At 47.4% G+C, this 23,693-nt stretch overlaps 1 protein-coding gene across 8 annotated transcripts in view; it reads left to right on the top strand.

Annotated features, from left to right (window-relative positions):
• The window catches only part of LOC147014171 (transcription factor YY2-like), a 70,740-nt gene that overhangs the window by 31,258 nt on the left and 15,789 nt on the right, over positions 1 to 23,693 (top strand). For all 8 annotated transcript variants that reach the window (XM_085851910.1, XM_085851911.1, XM_085851903.1 and 5 more), the window contains one exon: positions 19,281 to 19,446. In XM_085851910.1, coding sequence (XP_085708036.1) covers positions 19,281 to 19,446 — 166 coding nt within the window. The remainder of the gene's footprint in view (positions 1 to 19,280; positions 19,447 to 23,693) is intronic.

Genomic DNA, 23,693 nt, shown 5'->3' with positions numbered 1-23,693 from the left:
TGCTTTTGATAAAGTCCGGCATCCGCCTTGCTCTCCAAACTCTCTGCTTATGGCTTCCAAGGTCTACTCCACACATAGCTTACTGACTTCCTCTCTACTCTCGTCGCCAACGTGTGGCACTCAACGGATCCCTTTCATCTCCTCTTCTTGTCAAGGCTGGAGTACTCCATGGCAGTGTTTTGGGTCCAGTCCTATTTCTGATCTTCATCAAGGATCTCTCTGGCTCTTTGGAAATTCCTATTTATCTGTTTGATGCTGACGTCACCCTCTGCTGTGACATCCTTCAGACAGGCAGGCTTGTAGTCTTTTCTCTCTCTTCAGACCTTGAAAAAAAATCACAAGCTGGTCCAACACTTGGAATACGTCTTTCAATTCTGACAAATTTCACACTCACTGTCTCTCTCCGAAAGGACCGTGTGGCAACCCCCCCCCCCCCCCACACACACACACACACACATACACATACACATACACATACACATACACATACACATACACATACACATACACATACACATACACATACACATACACATACACACATCTAATTTCCCAGCAATCCTCTTGAGGAACTTCAGTCATTCAAACTCCTGGGTCTCACTTTCAGCCATGATCTTTCTTGGGCAAACCACATTTCAAAGTTCACCTCCAAAGTCAGTTGCTGACTGGGTATCCTCTATCATGCAAAGTCCTTCCTTGACACACTTGAACTCCTATCCACTTACAGAGCCTTCCTCCACAACTTGATGGAGTACTGCTCTCCCCTCTGGGCTGGCTCCCCTGCCTCACATCTTGTTCAAGGAAACCAAGGTATTCAAGATTATTGGAATCTCCCGCGATGAAGCCGAGTCAATGGGCTGATCATTTCACCATCACAGACCCGTCGGTGGTCTCCTTCTGTCTTCTGCTGCCTTCTGTCTGGTCATACACCCTCTGTTCTATCCGTGCTTTGCATGGTTGGATGTGTGGTAGACGAATTGATTCAATTCTGGTGAAGATCCAAATCCGGATCCAGATCCGATAATTTTTTAAGTGATTCTTCACCATTGAGAGTGATAAACTAATATACAAGCCGGTAGGCAGACATGGGTAGTCGATCAAGTCGAATTTAGTCGTTTTTCAGCCGTTACTCGCCAACAAAAGCGTCCATAACAACGGTTCATTCTCACACATAACTAGGACATACCATGAACCTACCATACCAGTTTCATGTATATCTGACTCATAGTCTCTGAGATATAACGAACTTCGTTTTTTTATTGTTTTCGATCAGGTTTCATTCAGTCTATCTTCTCCGAGTTTTCATTGGATCCGGCTGGAAATTTTTGACAATATGGCTGAATGTACTGCCCACAGTCGCTCGTAACCGATTTTTGATTTTCGAAAAAATACTTTTTTATGATTTTTCAAAAAATTAAAAGTCCTGTTGCTAGGCAACGGTGGTGTCCATAGCAACGGTTCTCATTTGCACACAACTAGGTCATGGTATGAACCTACCAACCAAGTTTCATCGAAATCGCCATTGTATTAACGGAGCACTGGACCGAACAGAGGGACAGACAGGCAGACAGACAAACATATCAACGGAAAAACTGATAATAAGGGTAGAACAAATTTCAAAAAAAAAAATTTTCCAACTGGATCGACCACACAACAGAGCAACACCACGACCAACATATAAGGGTAGATCAAAAAAAAATTTTTAATCTAAAAATTTTTTTTTCGACTATCTACTCCCCAACATAACGACGGAAAACCTGACAATAAGGGTAGATAGATCGACTACCCAATAGCACGATATCTCAAAAAGTTGTGGTCGGATTCGGACGAAACTTGGTGGACAGGTTTGGTGTGTGGCATGGAGGAATCGATTCGATTTTCGTGAATACAGAATCCTGATCTGGATACGAGAATTATTTAATTTTTAAAGTGATTCTTCACCATTGAGAGATAGGGCCAAAAACAATATATAGCATGATAGCTCAAAAATAGATTGGGTCCGATATGTTCTCATGGATCAGGCATTAGATGGCGGAGGTATGTGCTCTACCGAGTGCCCTTCTAGTTTCAGAATAAAATTGGCTGTTCTTGTAGGTTTCCTCTGCTGGGTGGTGCATTTCACAGCAAAGACTCAACCACGAAACCAAGGATCTTTCAAAAGACCTCTGGGATAAAGTTATGGAAAGGCAGATATCAGAGGATGGGTTTAAAAATATTTCAAAGGCCTTGAATATCCCTTGGAGCACAGTCAAGACAATCATTAAGAAGTGCAAGGCATATGGTGCAACCTTGCCTAGATTATATCGATTATTTCAAAATTTTAATAATTCAGTCATTAAAAAAAAAATTTTTACGCAGGCTCCTAAAATACTAAAATCCTAAAAAAAAAATTCATCAATGATCTCTCGGACTCTCTGGAAAATCCTCTATTTCTCTTTGCCGACGACTCCACCCTCTGCCGTACCATCTGTCATCCCTCAGACCGGCAAGCAGCAGCTTCTTCACTCACTGCAGATCTGGATAAAATCACAAACTGGTCCAACACGTGGAACATGTCTTTCAATCCAGACAAATCTCACACTCTCACTATGTCTCTTCGAAAGGACCGTTTACAACCCCCCCCCCCATCCACTTTATCAACAATCCTCTGGAAGAAGTCTTTTCTTTCAAGCTTCTAGGTCTCACTATCTGCCATGACCTTTCCTGGGAAAGTCACATTTCCAACCTCGCCTCAAAAGCCAGTCACCGACTGGGAATCCTCCGTCGTGCTAAGTCCTTCCTCGGCCCTCTTGAGCTCCTGACCACTTACAAAGCTTTTGTCCGTAGCCTGATGGAGTACTGCTCTCCCCTCTGGGCTGGTGCTCCTGCCTCCCACCTTTCTCGGCTTCACGCTGTCGAAACCAGGGCATTTAAGATCATCGGCATCTCCCGCAATGAAGCTGAGTCTTTGGGCCTCTCACTCAATCACCGCAGGTTGGTCGGTGGTCTTTCTGTCTTCTACCGACTCCTCTCCAGCCTTGCCCCCCTGCTCTCTCTGCGATTTGTCCCCACCACATTTCCACAGGGCGCTCAAGGTCCGCCAACAACCCCCTTCTGGTAAAACTACCAAAATCACGAATCACTGCTCATCTTCACTCTTTCATTCCTCTTTTTCCCGCCTTTGGAATAAACTTCCTCACTCTATTCTTTCCCATTCTTCCCTCCAGGCTTTCAAAACAGCTGTTCACCACCACCTCTTATCTTCCCCCATCCAAATCCTCGATCTTTTCTACCCCCGATAATCCACCCAAGCCCACTTCCTTCATTTCTCCTACTTTCCTTCCTGAAAGTCCCTGAAATGTCCATCTTCTCTTCGCCATGTTCCCCGTCCCATCCCCATCCCTCTCCCTTCCACAGTTCACCTAATGTGTCTGTTCCCCACTGTTTTGTCCCTTCCACTCCCGCCCCTCTTGTCTCATGCCTCCTTGCTGTGAGTTGTGTGTTAGCTCTCATACGAGCCTCGACCAAGGTATACAAAAAAAAAAAAAAAACGCAATGGTCCATTACGTGTTCATGTGAGACGTATACATCATTGACACGATGATTTTTCAAAGTATTCCCCCATGATGAAAACGGTTATTTTACTTCCAACTTCAACGTGTATTAAAAATGATTTTTTTTTAAGCGAGATCGGTGTTAGAAATCGGCACAGGTCAGAATCCATCGCTATTGCCGTACCGGTTTGACTATCATGGAACGCTGTACCACAATGATCATACCGGTATCGCTTTCATACCCTTATCGCAGATCCCTGACTCGACACAGGATTTCCAAAGCACACCCGATTCATCGATACAAAGAAATGTCAGTGTTAGTGTGTCTCCTCCATAATTCCAAAACCATAAAACCTAGCAGCCTGAAACTTTGCATGCATACTAAGAAAACTCCAAGGAAGTGCATGACTGAAAATTAGGTGTTCAGGTTAATTAAAACACCCCTTTTGAAGATGAATAACAGCCTAATTTAATTATATCCTTTATCAGGCGATCCTCGGCCACTTCGCTCTCTGGGTCTTAAGGCATTTCTTGGGTAACCTCTGGGGTCTGAAGCCGCCATGTTTTTTTGGCCAGCCTGACCATTCCTTGATTTTGAACAGGCTGCAACGATTTCTTAACGATAATTTTTTTTTCCCACTTTCCTCACTCATATTTTCGAATGCATGTTCATCATAGCTACAAATCGCTGTAAACATCGCTTTTGTTCTTGTGTTCAGTTGCTTGCTTGCGATTAATTTTGAATTTTCAGAGCTGAAATATAAAAAAAACGGGTTTTTACCCCAAAACGACCTATTTGACCACATTATATGCATTGGAAAAATGTGAAACATGGATTTTCTGTTTGGGTATTGTTTAAGCTTTCCAAAAATGTTGGGGTTAGCTACTCTCCAAAAAATTCCAACGAACGTCAAATTATGGACACAAGAAACCTGACTACTTGCTAAAATTTTCAAATTAGGAGCTTGAAGTGATTTATGCATTATATGATACGATTTTCCATGATCTACTCTGATGGTCTAATGAAAGCATATCATCCAAATTTTATTTCGGTTTTTAGGATCGTATATCATCCAGACTAAATAAGTGTCGAAAAAAGTTGTGAAATCTGGCAATTTAAAGAAATAACGAGTCTTATAACTAAGCCGATATACTGATTTACTTTTGAGCAAGCAAGGCGGTTTCCTCCTTCTCCATACATACACAAGAAAATGTGAAATTTCCAAAGCATTAAACTTATCTTTTTCTCCTGTTTGGAGAATTGTATTGAGTGAACAAAAAATTTAGGAATGTGGCAAAATTAACCAGCTTCATTGAGCTATATGATTCAACATATCCACTGCTAGACCACTATCCCCCAGAGGGACTGCTTATCCATAGCATCTGCAAGATCTGTGTCTATATTTTCAGAGGTTTTGCGAGTAGCCCTGCAGGGAATTAAAGAAAATGTGGTAAAAAAACACGTTTAAGAAAAAAAAAAGTTTATAACGTTTGCGCGGACCTCAAACTGATGTGACACGTGCACAGACGAGCAGGCAAAATGGCAGATTTTCTGCAATGTTTATTTCACGGGCGATTGAACTTTAAGATGTCTCCATGGTTGTTCTGCATTAAGCAGCAACTCTTTTGTGGATAAAGTCGTTTTATTTCATTAACTGATACGTACGTGGTGAAAACAGGCTTTAAAGTTAAAGGGATCCCATATATGCCTGGTGTTGGCTTAAAGGTCCCCTGACATGCAAAATAAACTTGTTATTTATATATTAACTTGACCTTCCTAGTGAAGAAATCACCCGTTTTTTTTTAATCAAAAATGGGATAATTAGAGCAATATTTAGATCATTTCTGGAGCTATTCACAACTTGCTATGCCCTGCCCCTTAAAAAAATGGACTTCAGCGAATCGCAGCATGACGTCACATACAGTAACTTGCACACAGTGGATTGACTCGAGAGTCGAGATGTCGCGCGCCTTGTACAGTACGTACAAATGCATTTTGCACATGTTAGTGCAATCTCTGTGATCGTCTTAATTCCAGTGATTGTTTCGCGAAAGTTTTAAAGAGTTTTTGCCGTACTTTCGAAAATGCCTGCAAGATGTATCGTAGCAGGCTGCAGCAATACAAGCAAAGACGGTGTCAGCCTTCATGTATTCCCGAAAGATGATAATCGTTGGAGATATGGACATCTAAAGTGAAGCTGACGAGGGGAAACTGGAAAGGCCCCAGTGACACGAGCGTCATTCACAACGCCCACTTCGAAGACAGTACACAAAATATAAAATTTGACTGTTGAACCTTTCCATAAAAAAAAATTACAGGGACATTCAAGTAAAATATTAATGATTAATATTGCATCATTTCAAGGCACAAGGAGATAATTTTAAAATCAAACAATGTGAAAAACCTGCACCCACATTTTGCAGCTTATTGAATTGTTCGTTGAAACCAGCCTGCTAGGATAGGTACGATTCCACATACATGCAAGCCAGGTATGGCTGCACTCGACATACATGGGTTTATTCTAAAGTGAAGGTACTGCTTCCATTGGCATGCTATTCATTAACATTTAGCCAAAATGCTGTAATAAAAGAAAAGGGAAAAATATGTTGGCACAACTCTGAAAGACAAATTTATCTGTCCTATTACACGGCCTCATAGCCTCGGGACTCTTACGCATTTACTTATACATTGTGTGCATGCTAATACAAGTTACTTGTCAACTCTAGAGTCTAGACTAGTCAGATAAATCTGTCGTCCGTCCGACTAGTCCGATAAATCTGACGTGCTGTGGCTTTATTTTATTATTCCCTTTTCTTCATTGTTTTCTACTGGCGCTACATGACGACAGTAGGAATGAAATAAATAAAAATGCAACAGAACGTCACATTTATCGGACTACTCAAGACAATTGTATCGCAAGGTGTGTTCTGCACACAAGTTTTAATCGTATCCGGACAGCGAGATTGCTTCGTTTTATGCGCGGATAGATACGTCCGATGACATGGGCTGGCCTTGTTTGTGATTAACTCGCCGTGGAGCAACATGTCTGCTGCGCTGTTCACATCACCTCACTATAATATTTCTGACATCGAGCAGTATGCAAGTCGAATTGACATTATTCAATTACGAATAGGATTTAGTCTGACCAGTTGTTATTTCCGAGTCTTCCTTCGATGTCCTCCCGATCATCATGAACTCCGGGAATTTCATCGCCATTTTCCTCTGCTTTTCCTGCTTCGGGCTCGAACTGGTAAGGCCATACTTCATTTCCAGCTGCCTGAACTTCACCTCCCGCGACTACATTATCCGACAATTCTCCATGTGATTCAGACCAAAATCCTTCATTTCCCACACTCACTGTCGTTAGACAAATCAAAGTCCATGCCATCCATTATTCAAAACCAAATGTTCGATTTTTTTTTTAAAGCAGAAATGAACGAAGCGATTGAGTCGACCAATCAAATGTGGAAACACACAGCAAGCAATATAATCACGTAGACACCAACCCGAGTAATTAACGTGCAGCTTTTGTCATCCTGTAGTTGACGTCATGTGGGTTACAGGAGAATTTCAGGAGAATTTGTAGGGGTGTTCCCGAAGATGTTTGTTTTTGTAATTTTACATTTTACAGAATGAGTATTGTGAAAAAACATTGTCAGATCTGAAATAACGATGAAAAACTCCTCTAGGACATATATAAATGAAATTTATGTACTTTTCCATGTCAGGGGACCTTTAATGGTTAGGTGGTGGGCTTGGGATCCCAGCATCCTCAGTTCAAATCCCACTCTGTTGTTTAATTAATACTGTTGTGGGTCGGGGTCCGGTGGCGATAAACGACCACTAGGTGGAGCAGTACAGTTGTCTCCCACCGAACACCCGGAAGTTATGTCGTGACTCTCGGATAAGTCCGAAACGTCACGGGTCCCTTAGCCGACCGTGGTCGCCAATATTTTGACGGCGTGGGGTAGGGTTAATTGTCTAATTTCAGTATACCTAAGTACCCACGTCGTCCAACTACCGGGGAAAACCACACCCTCGACGGACCTCAGGTGGAACGGACCGTTTACCGAGCCCGATCCGGGTGTAAACCGAGCGGGGATTACCAAGATCCGTCGGTCCAAATGAACAATTTACCGGCCCAAATGGCCTCACATTCTCAATACGCACCGTGCTGAGTCAATGAAGGAAAAACACGGACGACGAACTGGAACATTTAACACGGGGGTTTATTTTACAATAGGCAATAATCGGGAAGGGAGACACAGAGCAGAGTTATCACGAATAAAGAAATGTAATTCACAATGTACAAGGCACTTAACAATATTCTACTTACAGACGGGGCCCACACACACACACACACACACACACACACACACACACACACACACACACACACACATACACACACACACACACACACACACACACACACACACACACACACACACACACACACACACACACACACACACACACACACCAAAAGAAAATGGACCCCGTGGGTCTTTATTCGGTCGAGCCGGGCCGGGGTACCTTCCCGCCCGTGCGGTCACACCGACTCCAAACCAGCATGGTGGGACTCGAACCCACGACCCACGAACGAGACCAAGCCACCAGGACCGCAGACGAAGCCAATCGCCACCAAGACTGCAGACAAAGCCAATCGCCACCAAGACTGCAGATGCTAAGCAATCGCCACGATAACTGCTCTACTCTCTTTAGGTGGGAGTGGTTTCTTTCCTCGCCACTCGCCTTCTGATTGGACGGTTCCATCGCGCGATTCGCTGGCCGTCCCTCATTGGACAGACCCACGGTAGGTGGGGCAACTCCCACCTTTCTGGGGCGGAGTCAGAGCTGAGGCGATCGTAGCTCCGCTTACCAACTCACTTAAGACCACGAGCGTAATGGCGAAGCGAGGTGACGGTCCGCTGTTGTTGTTGTTGATGTATAAATTCTAACTACAAAATAACTCGTAGCGCACACAAAATTCCCATTAGACAGAAGGAGGAATTCCAACTATAAACACATACTTATCAAAATAACTAAGCACAGCAACTGCTGTCTGTTTGTGTGCAAATGGCTGCCAGATTCGAAACAATACCAGGTGGGGTTGACTGCCTGTCATCCTTCTGAGGTCAGCAAAAATGAGTGCCAGCTTGCTGGTATCGTGTGTCGGAGTGACGACCTGTCCCGGATTGTACCCAATAGCCAAGGAGACTGCTTCGGCAGCACCAACGCTTTTCACAGAGTATGGTCCCAATTGAGGGATCCCATATCATATGCAGTGACACCCTGCCCAACCATTCCTCATCAACCATTGAATTGGAGTGATTGCATGAGTGCCCAATCCACTTGCCGAGCGCCCATTGTCAATTGCGGTACCGTGCTCCGTCACCCCGAGCGAGTGGTCCGTGCTCCGTCGCCCCCGAGCGAGTGGTCCGTGCTCCGTCTCCCCCGAGCGAGTGCTCCGTGCTCAGTCGCCCCCGAGCGAGTGCTCCGTGCTCAGTCGCCCCCGAGCGAGTGCTCCGTGCTCAGTCGCCCCCGAGCGAGTGCTCCGTGCTCAGTCGCCCCCGAGCGAGTGCTCCGTGCTCAGTCGCCCCCGAGCGAGTGCTCCGTGCTCAGTCGCCCCCGAGCGAATGGTCCGTGCTCAGTCGCCCCCGAGCGAGTGCCCCGTGCTCAGTCGCCCCCGAGCGAGTGCCCCGTGCTCAGTCGCCCCCGAGCGAGTGCCCCGTGCTCAGTCGCCCCCGAGCGAGTGCCCCGTGCTCAGTCGCCCCCGAGCGAGTGCCCCGTGCTCAGTCGCCCCCGAGCGAGTGCCCCGTGCTCAGTCGCCCCCGAGCGAGTGCCCCGTGCTCAGTCGCCCCAGAGCGAGTGCCCCGTGCTCAGTCGCCCCCGAGCGAGTGCCCCGTGCTCAGTCGCCCCCGAGCGAGTGCCCAGTGCTCAGTCGCCCCCGAGCGAGTGCCCAGTGCTCAGTCGCCCCCTAGCGAGTGCCCAGTGCTCAGTCGACCCCGAGCGAGTGCCCCGTGCTCAGTCGCCCCCGAGCGAGTGCCCCGTGCTCAGTCGCCCCCGAGCGAGTGCCCCGTGCTCAGTCGCCCCCGAGCGAGTGCCCCGTGCTCAGTCGCCCCCGAGCGAGTGCCCCGTGCTCAGTCGCCCCCGAGCGAGTGCCCCGTGTTCAGTCGCCCCCGAGCGAGTGCCCCGTGCTCAGTCGCCCCCGAGCGAGTGCCCCGTGCTCAGTCGCCCCCGAGCTAGTGCCCCGTGCTCAGTCGCCCCCGAGCGAGTGCCCCGTGCTCAGTCGCGCCCGAGCGAGTGCCCCGTGCTCAGTCGCGCCCGAGCGAGTGCCCCGTGCTCAGTCGCCCCCGAGCGAGTGCCCCGTGCTCAGTCGCCCCCGAGCGAGTGCCCCGTGCTCAGTCGCCCCCGAGCGAGTGCCCCGTGCTCAGTCGCCCCCGAGCGAGTGCCCCGTGCTCAGTCGCCCCCGAGCGAGTGCCCCGTGCTCCGTCGCGCCCGAGCGAGTGCCCCGTGCTCAGTCGCGCCCGAGCGAGTGCCCCGTGCTCAGTCGCCCCCGAGCGAGTGCCCCGTGCTCAGTCGCCCCCGAGCGAGTGCCCCGTGCTCAGTCGCCCCCGAGCGAGTGCCCCGTGCTCAGTCGCCCCCGAGCGAGTGCCCCGTGCTCAGTCGCCCCCGAGCGAGTGCCCCGTGCTCCGTCGCCCCCGAGCGAGTGCTCATTCGCCCCCGAGCGAGTGCTCCGTCGCCCCCGAGCGAGTGCTCCGTCGCCCCCGAGCGAGTGCTCCGTGCTCCGTCGCCCCGAGCGAGTGCCTCGTGCTCCGTCGCCCCCGAGCGAGTGCTCCGTCGCCCCCGAGCGAGTTCCCCGTGCTCAGTCGCCCCCGAGCGAGTGCCCCGTGCTCAGTCGCCCCCGAGCGAGTGCCCCGTGCTCAGTCGCCCCCGAGCGAGTGCCCCGTGCTCAGTCGCCCCCGAGCGAGTGCCCCGTGCTCAGTCGCCCCCGAGCGAGTGCCCCGTGCTCAGTCGCCCCCGAGCGAGTGCCCCGTGCTCAGTCGCCCCCGAGCGAGTGCCCCGTGCTCCGTCGCCCCCGAGCGAGTGCTCCGTCGCCCCCGAGCGAGTGCTCCGTCGCCCCCGAGCGAGTGCTCCGTGCTCCGTCGCCCCGAGCGAGTGCCTCGTGCTCCGTCGCCCCCGAGCGAGTGCTCCGTCGCCCCCGAGCGAGTGCTCCGTGCTCCGTCGCCCCCGATCGAGTGCTCCGTGCTCCTTCGCCCCCGAGCGAATGCTCCGTCGCCCCCGAGCGAATGCTCCGTCGCCCACGAACGAGTGCTCCGTCGCCCCCGAGCGAGTGCTCCGTCGCCCCCGAGCGAGTGCTCCGTCGCCCCCGAGCGAGTGCTCCGTCGCCCCCGAGCGAGTGCTCCGTGCTCCGTCGCCCCGAGCGAGTGCCTCGTGCTCCGTCGCCCCCGAGCGAGTGCTCCGTCGCCCCCGAGCGAGTGCTCCGTGCTCCGTCGCCCCCGATCGAGTGCTCCGTGCTCCGTCGCCCCCGAGCGAGTGCTCCGTCGCCCCCGAGCGAGTGCTCCGTCGCCCCCGAGCGAGTGCTCCGTCGCCCCCGAGCGAGTGCTCCGTCGCCCCCGAGCGAGTGCTCCGTCACCCCGAGCTCGGAAATAACACCCGATTTCCGAGCCGTTTGCCGTATTAACGTTTTCTAAATTACCGAGCCAAATTTTTTTCCCACTCGTCACACGCAACTGTTTTTAAAGAATAATGCTTTTGAACATATCCCTGAAAATGTTGTTTTTCAGTGAAAGCTACTCAAGGTTTCTGGGTTGTGTGTAGGAAGTTCTGCAGTCGGTAATGACACTGACTCCAACCTACCGATGACCGAAAAATTGCCAATATTGGCCGTACATGCGTGCACATTCTCTCTCTCTCTCTCTCTCTCTCTCTCTCTCTCTCTCTCTCTCTCTCTCTCTCTCTCTCTCTCTCTCTGTCTCTCTGTCTCTCTGTCTGTCTGTCTCTCTGTCTCTCTGTCTCTCTGTCTCTCTGTCTCTCTGTCTCTCTGTCTCTCTGTCTCTCTGTCTCTCTGTCTCTCTGTCTCTCTGTCTCTCTGTCTCTCTGTCTCTCTGTCTCTCTGTCTCTCTGTCTCTCTGTCTCTCTGTCTCTCTGTCTCTCTGTCTCTCTGTCTCTCTGTCTCTCTGTCTCTCTGTCTCTCTGTCTCTCTGTCTCTCTGTCTCTCTGTCTCTCTGTCTCTCTGTCTCTCTGTCTCTCTGTCTCTCTGTCTCTGGACGTATCGGACAGTGGTCAAGTCCGGACGGTGTCTGTCTCTGGACGTGTCCGGACAGTGGTCAAGTCCGGACGGTGTCTGTCTCTGGACGTGTCCGGACAGTGGTCAAGTCCGGACGGTGTCTGTCTAAGGACGTGTTCGGACAGTGGTCAAATCCGGACGGTGTCTGTCTGGACGTGTCCGGACGGTGTTTATCGTATGACTGGAAGAAACTGAATTTCAGACATTCTTTTGTTTCCATCTTCACTGTTATTTAATGCAGAATGATTTTTATTAAACAGTATTAATCATAATTAACGCTCCACACTCCACCACACGTCTGCCTTCCCTTCAGCTCATCTCACACAGTCTTCCCTTCCCCCCTTCCTACTCTCTCACCTCTCTCTCCCCTCTCCCTCTCTCTCCCATTCCTCTCTCCCCCCTCCCTCCCCTTTCTCTCTCCCCCTCCCTCCCCTTCCTCTCTCCCCCTCCCTCCCCTTCCTCTCTCCCCCTCCCTCCCCTTCCTCTCTCCCCCTCCCTCCCCTTCCTCTCTCCCCCTCCCTCCCCTTCCTCTCTCCCCCCTCCCTCCCCTTCCTCTCTCCCCCTCCCTCCCCTTCCTCTCTCCCCCTCCCTCCCCTTCCTCTCTCCCCCTCCCTCCCCTTCCTCTCTCTCCCCCTCCCTCCCCTTCCTCTCTCCCCCTCCCTCCCCTTCCTCTCTCCCCCTCCCTCCCCTTCCTCTCTCCCCCCTCCCTCCTTCCTCTCTCTCTCTCCTCCTCCCTCTCCCCTCCCTCCTCTCTCTCTCCCCTCCCTCCCCTTCCTCTCTCCCCCCTCCCTCCCTTCCTCTCTCTCCCCTCCCTTTCTCTCCCCTCCCCCTCTCTCCCTCCCCTCCCTCCTCTCTCCCCTCCCCCTCCCTCCTCTCTCCCCTCCCCCTCCCTCCTCTCTCCCTCCCTCCCTCCCCTCCCTCCCTCTCTCCCTCCCCCTCCCTCCCTCTCTCCCTCCCCTCCCTCCCTCTCTCCCTCCCCCCTCCCTCTCTCCCCTCCCTCTCTCTCCCTCCCTCTCTCCCTCCCCCCTCCCTCCCTCCCTCCCTCTCTCCCTCCCCCTCCCTCTCTCCCTCCCCTCCCTCTCTCCCTCTCTCCCTCCCCTCCCTCTCTCCCTCTCTCCCTCCCCTCCCTCTCTCCCTCCCCCTCCCTCCCCCTCCCTCCTCCCTCCTCCCTCCTCCCCCTCCCTCCTCCCTCCTCCCCTCCCACCTCCCCCTCCCTCCTCCCCCCTCCCTCCTCCCCCTCCCTCCTCCTCCCTCCTCCCCCTCCCCTCCCCCTCCCCCTCCCCTCCTCCTCCTCCCTCCTCCCCTCCCCTCCCTCCTCCCCTCCCCCTCCCTCCTTCCCCTCCCTCCGCCCCCTCCCTCCTCCCCCCCTCCCCCCTCCCCCTCCCCCTCCCCCTCCCTCCTCCCCCTCCCCCTCCCCCTCCCCCTCCCTCCTCCCCCTCCCCCTCCCTCCTCCCCCCTCCCTCCTCCCCCTCCCTCCTCCCCCTCCCCTCCCTCATCTCCATTACCCTCTTCTCCATCTCCCTTTCCCCCCCCCCCCCCATCTCTCTCCCTCGCCCCCATCTCCCTCTCCCTCATCTCAATCTACCTTTCCCTCTCTTCCCTCCTCCAGTATTACCTTTGGTGAAGCGACCGATGGTATTTGCTAGTATATAACTGGAAGGGCACTCGGTGGAGCGCATACCTCGACCAGGCAATATCTGATCCACGAGAACATATCGAGCCCAATGCATTTTTGAAATAACGTGCTCGACAGTACTTTTTCACTTTTGGCCTGATCTCTCAATGGTGAAGAATTACTTTCAAGATTTTAGTGCTCGGATCAGGATTCAGATCACCAAAATCTAATCAGTTCGTTCTGATTACACACCCAACCTGTCCACAAAATTTCATCCGGATCTGTCCACAACTTTTTGAGATATTCTCGATACAAACAGACACAAAGAGGTGAAAACGTAATCTCCTTCACCTTCGGTGGCGAAGGTAATTATCAATTGGCAATTGCTTTAAAACCAGCCACGAGGACAAAGGAAAATGCGATTGCTTGTGTTGGTGCTCGGATGCTGAAGGTGAAAAGTGAAAACATCCTGAACGTACTTCCTTCCTGGTACGTCTTGATGTCATACGTTTCACTGTTCCAGGTTTATCTGAGTCCATCAGAGCTTTTTTTTAAATCACGTAATCCATGTCCGGTATTAAAGATTGTGAACACCTTTCTTCGATTTGTACATTGTTGGTATCAATACCACAGCTCGGTATTTATAGCGAACGAAGTGAGCTTAATACTTAACGCGTGCACGTGAGAGAAGTGGAAACGACAACACAATAGCCCGAGCTATTTGGAATCCGTGTCGTGAGCTATGACTTTTTGTTTCCGGTTGTTGCTAAACGTTGTGCGGTGTATAAACACGATTGGGTTTTATTTCTATCTTGTGAATATTACTTGACGCGTGCACATGAGAGAATAGGAAACAACAAAAACAACACAATACCCTGCCAATTGTGAATCCGTGTCGTTGGCTATGACCTTTTTGATTTGTTTCTGGTTTATTTTTGTTTCCGGTTTTTTTCATGGGGAATGATGCATGCCTGGAGATCATGACCGGAAGTATTTATTTAATTACTTTTTTTCCCCAAAGTTGATTTTATACATCCGAAAGTGATTTTTTTTTCATGACAGGAAGTGTTTATTTTGTATTTAACATTACCGGGAGTGATTTTGAAACTCTTTCCGGAACTTTTAATTTATTTTATTCTTGACAAGAAGTGATCGTTTATTTATTTATTTATTCAATTATTTTTTTCGCAAAGTTAATTTTAATAAAGATATCCCCCGCATCATCAAAAAAATATTTTTTAATCGTGATTTACATTATTTGTTCGCCGATCCCGAATCCAGGCCGAAGTAACCGGAAATTGCGTCAAAATCATCAGCTGTGCGGCGCTTACATGTACCACGGTATAGTTGGCAAGTGTACAGTTGTGAACAAGTTTTATGTAAAGTCAGAAGCGAATGTAAGAAGAATTCTCCGTTCGCTTCTGGGCTTTGCCTATTCCATATTACTGATTATTTTTTTCGGTATACCGGTTTAATGAGGTTATTTAAAATTTCACCCCTCAAGCGGGGAGCAGCTGTTGTTGATCTCACATGATGACGACAATCGTCGCTTTGTTGATGAGTTTTGCAGGAAATAATTTAATAAAACAAGCAATTTATTTAATTCCACGACGATTTGCACAGCGGGGGATCCATTGTATATTATATAGCCTGCAGGTAATGCGCTAATGGGGTAATTAATTCGGATCATTGTTCTGAGGAAACTGAATTAATCGGTTCGATGAACGATTCGTGACGTGGTGAGGGATGATGGTTTCGGCTGTGGAATGAAGGGGGGGGGGGGGTGAAGGATGACGAGAGGGGTTTGAGATGGAGGAACGAACGGGTGGATTCAACCTTCAGGTGAGGGAAGTTTCCAATGGGAATTGCGGGGTTTGAACGGCAATATAAGGGCGGGATCGTGAGGATTAAGGAGTTTGTGAGTTACATTTTGGAAGTTAAAGGGAGAGGGATTGAAAGATGGAGTCGATACTGGGGGGGGGGGGGGGGACAGGGCCATTACTGAGGTAATGAAACGCGCTAAACTCAACGCCATTTCTCCTCCCTCAATCCCTCTAAACAACGGGTGGAAACGGTCTATTCTACCTGCGGATTGAAGACATCTTTATCTTGTTGTGGGAACGGAAACTCGTTCCGAGCTCATATCGCGGATCACCGACTCGGCACAGGGTTTCTCAAACGCACCCGATTCATATGAATAACCAATTGGCAATTGCTTTAAAACCAGCTACGAGGGCAAACAAAAACCTGATATGATCGCTTGTCTGGAGCTGATGAGCTGCAATGCTTGAGGGTTCAAAGTGAAATCGCACTGCACTCACTTCCTGGTACGTCTTGACGTCATACGTTCCACCCTTCCTGTTCCACGTTTAGTCGAGACGCTGAGTGCGTCAAAGCTTTTTAAATCACGTACGCCATTTAAAGATTGTAAACTCCTTTTTTTCGATTTGCCGGTGATGTACTGGGTTTTTTTTATTATCCCCCGCCAATCAACGAAGTTGGCGGGGGATATAGAAATGGGTTCCGTCCGTCCGTCCGTCCGTCCGTCCGTCCGTCCGTCACATTTCGTTTCCGGAGCTTAACTACAAATTCCCTCAAGATATATTTACGAAATTTGGTACACATATCAAGCAAGTGGTGAACTGGTGCCTTTTGATATTTTCTAATTGATAGGTCACATGGTTTGGCAGCCATGTTAGATTCAAGAAAAATATTAAATAATGTTTTCTCTGGAATCACATAACCGAACGAAGCGAAAATTTGCAACTATCATCTTCCATCATGTCTGCATATAGTAAAAATTATGACGTCATAAGTCACATGGTTTGGCGGCCATCTTGGATAGAAAAACATACCTTATCCGATTAACATGAAACTTCACACACTTATTCCACTGGAGGATTGGAGGCAGAATGTAAATTTATGATGTCATAGGTCACATGGTTCGTCAGCCATCTTGGATTGAAAATTAATACATTTTAAAAATCTTCTCCAGAACGGCTGGACAGATTGAGGCAAAAATTCACAAACACTTTCCCCAAGACATCCTTTCAGAAGTTTGTTAATTTCTAATTGATAGGTCACATGGTTTGGCGGAATTTACCCTAAAACCTCCAAACATCTCCAGAACAGCTGGTCAGATCAAGGGGAAACTTCACATACATATTGCACACACTTAGGGAATATTAGTTTGTTAATCCTCATTTACTATGGTGGGGGATATCGAAGACTTTGTCTTCAACGGATGCTGTTTTTTTTTTTTTTGAAATACCGGTATATCAATGTACAATATCCCGTTCCCTTAACAAAGCTGGCCTCTATGTACAGGTGACAAGAAAGAAACCATTATTGTTTGCAAAAAATGCGTATTAATGATACTGCAGACATATGGAGAAGTTTTGTAGTCAGACGAGACAAAAATTGAACTTTTTGGTCGAAATTCAAAGTGTTATGTCTGGTGCAAGCCGAACACTGCACATCACCCAGTCAACGTCATCACAACTGTCAAGCATGGTGGTGGCAGCATCATATTATGGGGCTGCTTTTCATCAGCAACAATTGGCAAGCTTGTCAAGGTGGAAGGCACGTTGGATGGTGCAACTTGATGAAAACTTGCTTGAGTCAGCCATTAATCCAAAACTGGGAAGGAGATTCACATTTCAGCAGGACAATGATCTGAAGCACAAAGTTAAAGCTACCCTCGAGTGGCTGAATAATAAGGAAATAAATGTTCTTGAGTGGCCCAGTCCATGTCCTGACTTGAACCCAGTTGAACATTTACGGTGAGACTTGAAGATTTCAGTCCATCGACGATCCCCATCAAACTTGGCAGAACCACAGCAATTTTCACATGAAGAATGGGCAAAGATTTCACAATCTCACTGTACAAATCTGGTCGAGACCTGCCCCAAAAAACCTCCTAGCGGTCATTGCTGCAAAAGGTACTTCCACCATGTGCTGACCGAAGGGGCTGAATACTTTTGCAAACAATTAATTTTTTATTACCTCCACCACCGAAGGTGAATGTTATGTTTTCACCCCTTTGTCTGTTTGTCTTTGTACAGGATATCTCAAAAAGTTGTGGACGGATCTGGATGAAATTTTGTGGACAGGTTGGGTGTGTGACGAGGACAAACTGATTAGATTTTGTGAAAGATCCGGATTCGGATTCAACTACAGTACTAATATTTTTTAAGTGATTCATCACCATTGAGAGACAGGGCTAAACCTATATATATATATATATATATATATATATATATATATATATATATATATATATATATATATATATATATATATATATGTATATATATATATGTATATATATATATATATATATATATAGTACGATATCTCAAAAAGTTGTGGACGGATTAGGACGAAACTTGGTGGGCACATTGGGTGTGTGATGAGGAAGAATTGATTCGATTTTGGTGAAGATGCGAATTCGGATCTGGATACGAGAATTATTTAATTTTATTTTAAGTGATTCTTCACCGTTGATAGATAAGGCCAAAAACAATTATAGACCATGATATTTCAAAAATGTAATGGGCGCGATATGTTTTCGTGTATCAGGCATTACGTGGCGGAGGTATGCGCTCTACCGAATGCCCTTCCTGTTCAATTTGGGCCTCTGATGGTGTTGATGGTTGTACCCCAGATTAATTTGTGTTGTACATGCAATGTACAAAAATTTTATTTATTTTTTTTGGATACATTGTCAAGGCTTGTATGAGAGCTAACACACAGCAAGGGGGGGCATGAGAGGGAAGGACAAAACAGTGGGGAACAGAGACATTAGGAGATCTGTGGAAGGGAGAGGGATGGGGTGGGGAACATGGGGAATACAAGATGGACATTACAGGGACTTTCAGGAAGGAAAGCAGGGAATTTGAAGGAGGTGGGTTTGGGGTGGATTAATAGGGGTAGAAAAGATCATTATTTTGGATGGGGATGGTAAGAGGTGGTGGTGAACAACTGTTTTGAAGGCCGAGAGGGAAGAATGGGATTGAACAGTGTGTGGGAGTTTATTCCAAAGGCAGGGGAAAAAAAAGAGGAAAGAAACAGTGAAGGTGAGCAGTGATTTGTCATTTTGGTAGTTTTACCAGAAGGGGGTTGCTGGCGGACCTTGAGCGCCCTGCGGAAATATGACGGGGACATATCGCAGATAGAGCAGGGGGGGGGGGCGAAATTATTTGAAACCTTGTTACACGTTTCACATCCAGTTGCATTTCAAGCATCTTGGCACTCATGCAGAATGGTTGTTGGTCTTGTCGTAGCTGCCTTTGTGCACACTATAACAGCACTCAGTGGAGCACATACCTCTGCCAGGCTGAACAGTTTATGTTTTGCATCCAGACCTGAACCACTAATCGGCGTGTTCTCGTCACCCAACCAACTCATCCACCAAGTTCTGTCGTAACTCCTTCACAACTTTTTGAGACTTACTCATTGTCCAAAACTCTATCGTTTTTGACCCTCTTTCTCAATGGTGACGAATCACTTAAAGGATTCTCTGATCCAGATCTTCACCAAAATCGAATCGGTTCATTCTTGTCACACACACCCAACCTGTCCATCAAGTTTTGCCCAAATTTGTCATTTGTCAGGAAAGCAATTGGCAATTTCACTTTTTTTTTCAGGTGGCTGATGCACTTCACACGATTATGCAATTTTTAAACTCGTACCTCTTTTCTGATTGGAAAATTTCAGCTACGTTAAGCTACATAATCATCTTTGCATTTTAGCGAAATAAATACAAGAAAGACTTCATAAGTGGTTTGCACTCATCATTGTGTTGCATTTTTTGCTTTTACCCTATGCTTCCTTTAGAGGACAAAATGTCAGAGATTGAGGAGATGTCTTTGGTGGAGGAAGTGATTCCTCAGACATCAATGACCCTTGGGGACACAGACTTTACAGATGACAGGAAGCGGCCTGGCTCCGGAATCCCAGGGATTGACCTGGCCGATCCAAAACAGCTGGCTGAATTCACAAGGTGACCTCACCGGTGTGGACCACACTGCAATGCTGTTTTACATGTTGCAATAAAGCAATTTAATGTTGTGATTGGTGAAAATTATAGTTGTGAACAGTGAAGCCAGAAAAACAAGGGAAAATGAGAAGTGCTAATTCTTTAAGATCCTTGTTCTCACCCTTCTTTTGCTAGTCCTTTCCTTGCACAGTGCTGCATGTTTGTTGTCGGTCCACTGTTTTCCCTTTACCCATTTTTGGCTCTTGATCCAATAATGCCCCCTTTTGTTCGATTCTTGCATGAGCCTCGATCGTTTCCCATTCTGTTCAATATAAGTTTTCAGTTTATCTCTATTTACCTTCCACCATTTCCCCCTTCCACTATTTCCACCCTTTCTACTTAAATAGTCTGTGTGGGTGGCCAATTCAATATTTTCTTTTTCTAAAACATAATTTTTCACTTAAAAGATGGAGAAAAGCAGGCTTTTCAGGTTGTTGGTGAGTGAGGTAAAAAAAAAAAAAAGGTGGAAAGGGGGTTGGGAGAGGGGTGTGTGTGTGTGTTGCAATAGGGAAGGGTAAAATGGAAGACTAAAAGGGGAATGAATATTTGGGAGAGGTTTCAAAAAAATTAAACCATACAATTTTGCAGACATTATATATATATATATATATATATATATATATATATATATATATTAGTTGCTCAAGCTAAATACTAATTCCAGATTCATGAAAAAAGATTTGGGCACTGCACTATGTTTTTACCCCTGTCTCAATCAGCCGGATATCTCAAAAAGTTGTGGACAGATTCGGACAAAATTTGGTGGACAAGTTGCATGTGTGACAAGGAAGAACTGATTAGATTTTGGTGAAGATCTTGATTACAATCTGAATCCAATAATTTTTCAAGTGATTCTTTCTTCATTATTGAATGCTTGGGCGAAAAACGATATATAGCGCTACATCTCAAAAACTTATGGACAGTTTCAGATGAAACTGGGTAGACAGGTTGGGTGTGTGCCAACATATTGATTCGATTTTGGTGAAGATCCAGATCCGAATATGAGAACTTTTTTTAATTTCTTAAGTAATTCTTCACCATTGAGAGATGTCGCCAAAAACAATTTATATTGTTGCGGATACGGGGGTGGAGGGATTCGCACCCAACTCTTGGGGCCAAATGTTACAGATTCGGCACCACCCTCACCACCGCCGTCTCCGGGGTTGTAACGCCGGCTGGCTTGGCACAGGCCTCGGGTCATGCGTCTTCAATTGCGATACCAACGTACCCCTGGACCTTACCAGTTGGGGAAATAGACCCCGGTTACAGACTGGTTTTGTCAGATGCCGAGCGTTTTCTGCCAGGCTGTAACCATTTTGGTTTTATATACCAATCAAGCGAATTGTTTCTCGGCACGGCACGAATTGACTCAAAGCGGCAACTTCATACGAATCAGCCAGAATTATTGGGGAACATCGGGGAACACAACACAAGCAAAATATTCACGACAATGTTTTAATTAATCTATAACCCGTTCTTAACTAGGGAGATACGGATTACGGGTTTCGAAGGGGTCCCTACTGAGATAAGCCTTAAACGACATGCAGACAAGACATAGACAGCATGCAGACAAGACAGAGTACTTTGTGATGCTTCATGGACGAGAGGAAAGTGTCAAAAGCACAAATGTCGCTCGAAACAAGCCGATGTCCACGGATTCGAGCCCCAAGCTCGAGCACGCTGCACGGCAAAAATGGTGCTCGTCCTCCTTTGTTGCACCGCACGTGGCATCTGCGCGCTCTGACCCCACGTAAGGTCGACTGCACAAGACCGTTATATCGACGGTGGGTTCCAGCTGGTTTCGCACAAGGTCCAGCATACAAGTCCAGGCCTGGCCTGTTCACCAGACAAGGCCAAAACGAGGTGCCAGGCTCCAGCAGGCTGGGTCCATGGGATTCCAAGACGTCGTCGAGCCGTGAGGTGAGTAGGGACAGTCAAAGGCTCCGTTGTTTCTCTCTTGCCCTCCCGGCGCACGCTCGCCTCGAAGCCCGACTGCTCAACCAGCAGATCGTGCCTCGACACCCATCGTTTCTCTCTTGCCTTCCCAGCGCATGCTCGCATCGAAGCCCGACTGCTTAACAAGCAGATCGCGCCTCGACACCCGTCATTTCTCTTGCCTTCCCGGCGCACGCTCGCCTCGAAGCCCGACTGCTCAACCAGCAGATCGTGCCTCGACACCAGTCGTTTCTCTCTTGCCTTCCCGTCGCACGCTCGCATTGAAGCCCGACTGCTCAACTCCGTCCTCTCAGTTTCTTCCCACTTTTTCTTTTCGGGGCGCACCCCTTTACGAAGCGACAAACTCCTCCCCTTTGTTTCCTTCCTTTTTCTGGCCACTCCCCCTCTCAGCGCTGGGCGGGGACTATTGTCCGGAGAGAGGAAGGAAGAAGAAGCTCTCGATCCACACTGCACAAACAAATAACAGCCTGTGACACCTCCCGACACACATGTAACGTCAAATTACCGAACAATATGGCTAAACATGCAATTAATGGGGGATCTGGGCTAATCCTATATTTAGTAGCATACGAAGGGCCATTTCCATAACATATATATATATATATATATATATATATATATATATATATATATATATATATATATATATATATATATATATATATATATATATATATATACATATACATATTTCAAAAAGTTGTGGATGGATTATGCCAACTTGGTGGATGAGTTGGTGAGATGATAAGAAGAAGCCAATTCGATTTTGTTTCCGGTCAGCAGATCTGGCCTATCAAAACGTAAACTGTAAAGTCTGGCAGAGGTATGCGCCCTACCAAGTACCGTTCTAGTTTTGCCAAGTATGTAAAGAATTCAGCATGTGAAAATCCATACTCAAGCCTTCCCCAATCCACAGATTCTCATTAATATCCCCCAGTCTGTTTTATGTTCACCAATGATGGAGGGATGCTGTCCAATATAACCAACCATCATTCAGTTTTTATTCACATTTGCAGATGTACCCATAACTGGTGCGGAAGGAATTTAGAAAGGGAGCCAGGTACTATGTAAAATTCCATACAATTAAACACGTATAATTTAGCAGGCAATACAATAATAATAATAATAATAATAATAATTTCAAAGTTAATACAATATTTCATATAAAACTAGAATGGCACTTGGAAGAGCACATACCTCTGCCACGTAATGCCTGATCCATGAGAACATATCGGGCCCAATCAATACATTTTTTAAATATCAGGCTATGTATCGTTTTTGCCCCAATCTCTCAATGGTGAAGAATCACTTTAAAAACTAAATAATCATTGCATCTAGATACAGATTTGGATCTTCACCAAAATTGAATCAATTCTTCCTTGTCACAAACCCAACCTGTCCAGGAAGTTTCATCCGAATCCGTCCACGACCTTTTAAGATATGCAATATATCGTTTTTGGCCCTATCTCACAATGGTGAAGAATCACTTTAAAAATTGTATCCAGATCCGGATATTCACCAAAATCCAATCAGTTCGTCCTTGTAACACACCAAATCAGTCCACAAAATGTCATCCTGATCCGTCCACAACTTTTTGAGATATCCTATACACAAACAGATAAAGGGATGAAAACATAACCTCCTTCACCTTTGGTGGCAGAGGTAATAATAACAGGCAAAGCAAGCAATACTACACAATAATGACTACTGCAGTGCCTCTGCTTCACCAACATTTCAAGACTGGTTGTTGGGTGCCAGAATTGTGAGCTTGGCGACACAGATACGATGATGATTTGGAAGGCTGCCGACCACCAGGTGGTGCTTTCCAATACACATTTACATCGAGAGAATTGGGGTCTTCTCCCCACCCTGAACCCCCAACCCTGCAGGTTTGAAAATGTTTTCTGTAATCTGCATTTGCCAAGAGGATTCCAACAGCATTCATTATGATGGGAATACTACCAGTGGGGCCGATTATATCGATAGAAAGACAGACAATACAACTTTATGTAAATACCATAGTCTTTTCCATCCTTAAGCGAGTGGTGATATTGTTGTGGTGCCGGGTTCGGTGGCGAAGACGATCGCTAGATGGAGCAGTTGGACCGTCTCCCACCGAACACCGGAATTGGAGGTCATAACCTTCGGATAACTCCGAAGGTCACGGGTCCCTTAGTGGACTGTATTTTTCGACGGCATGGGGTAGGGTTAATTGTCTAATTCCAATTTACCTAAGTACCCACGCCGTCTAACTA

Source organism: Eptatretus burgeri, chromosome 13 (genome assembly GCF_056783735.1).
Source record: "Eptatretus burgeri isolate ZD-2024b chromosome 13, Ebu_testis_v1, whole genome shotgun sequence".
NCBI lineage: Eukaryota > Metazoa > Chordata > Myxini > Myxiniformes > Myxinidae > Eptatretus > Eptatretus burgeri.
The sequence above is the reverse complement of the archived record's forward strand: the minus strand, read 5'-3'. Positions and strand labels throughout refer to the sequence as shown.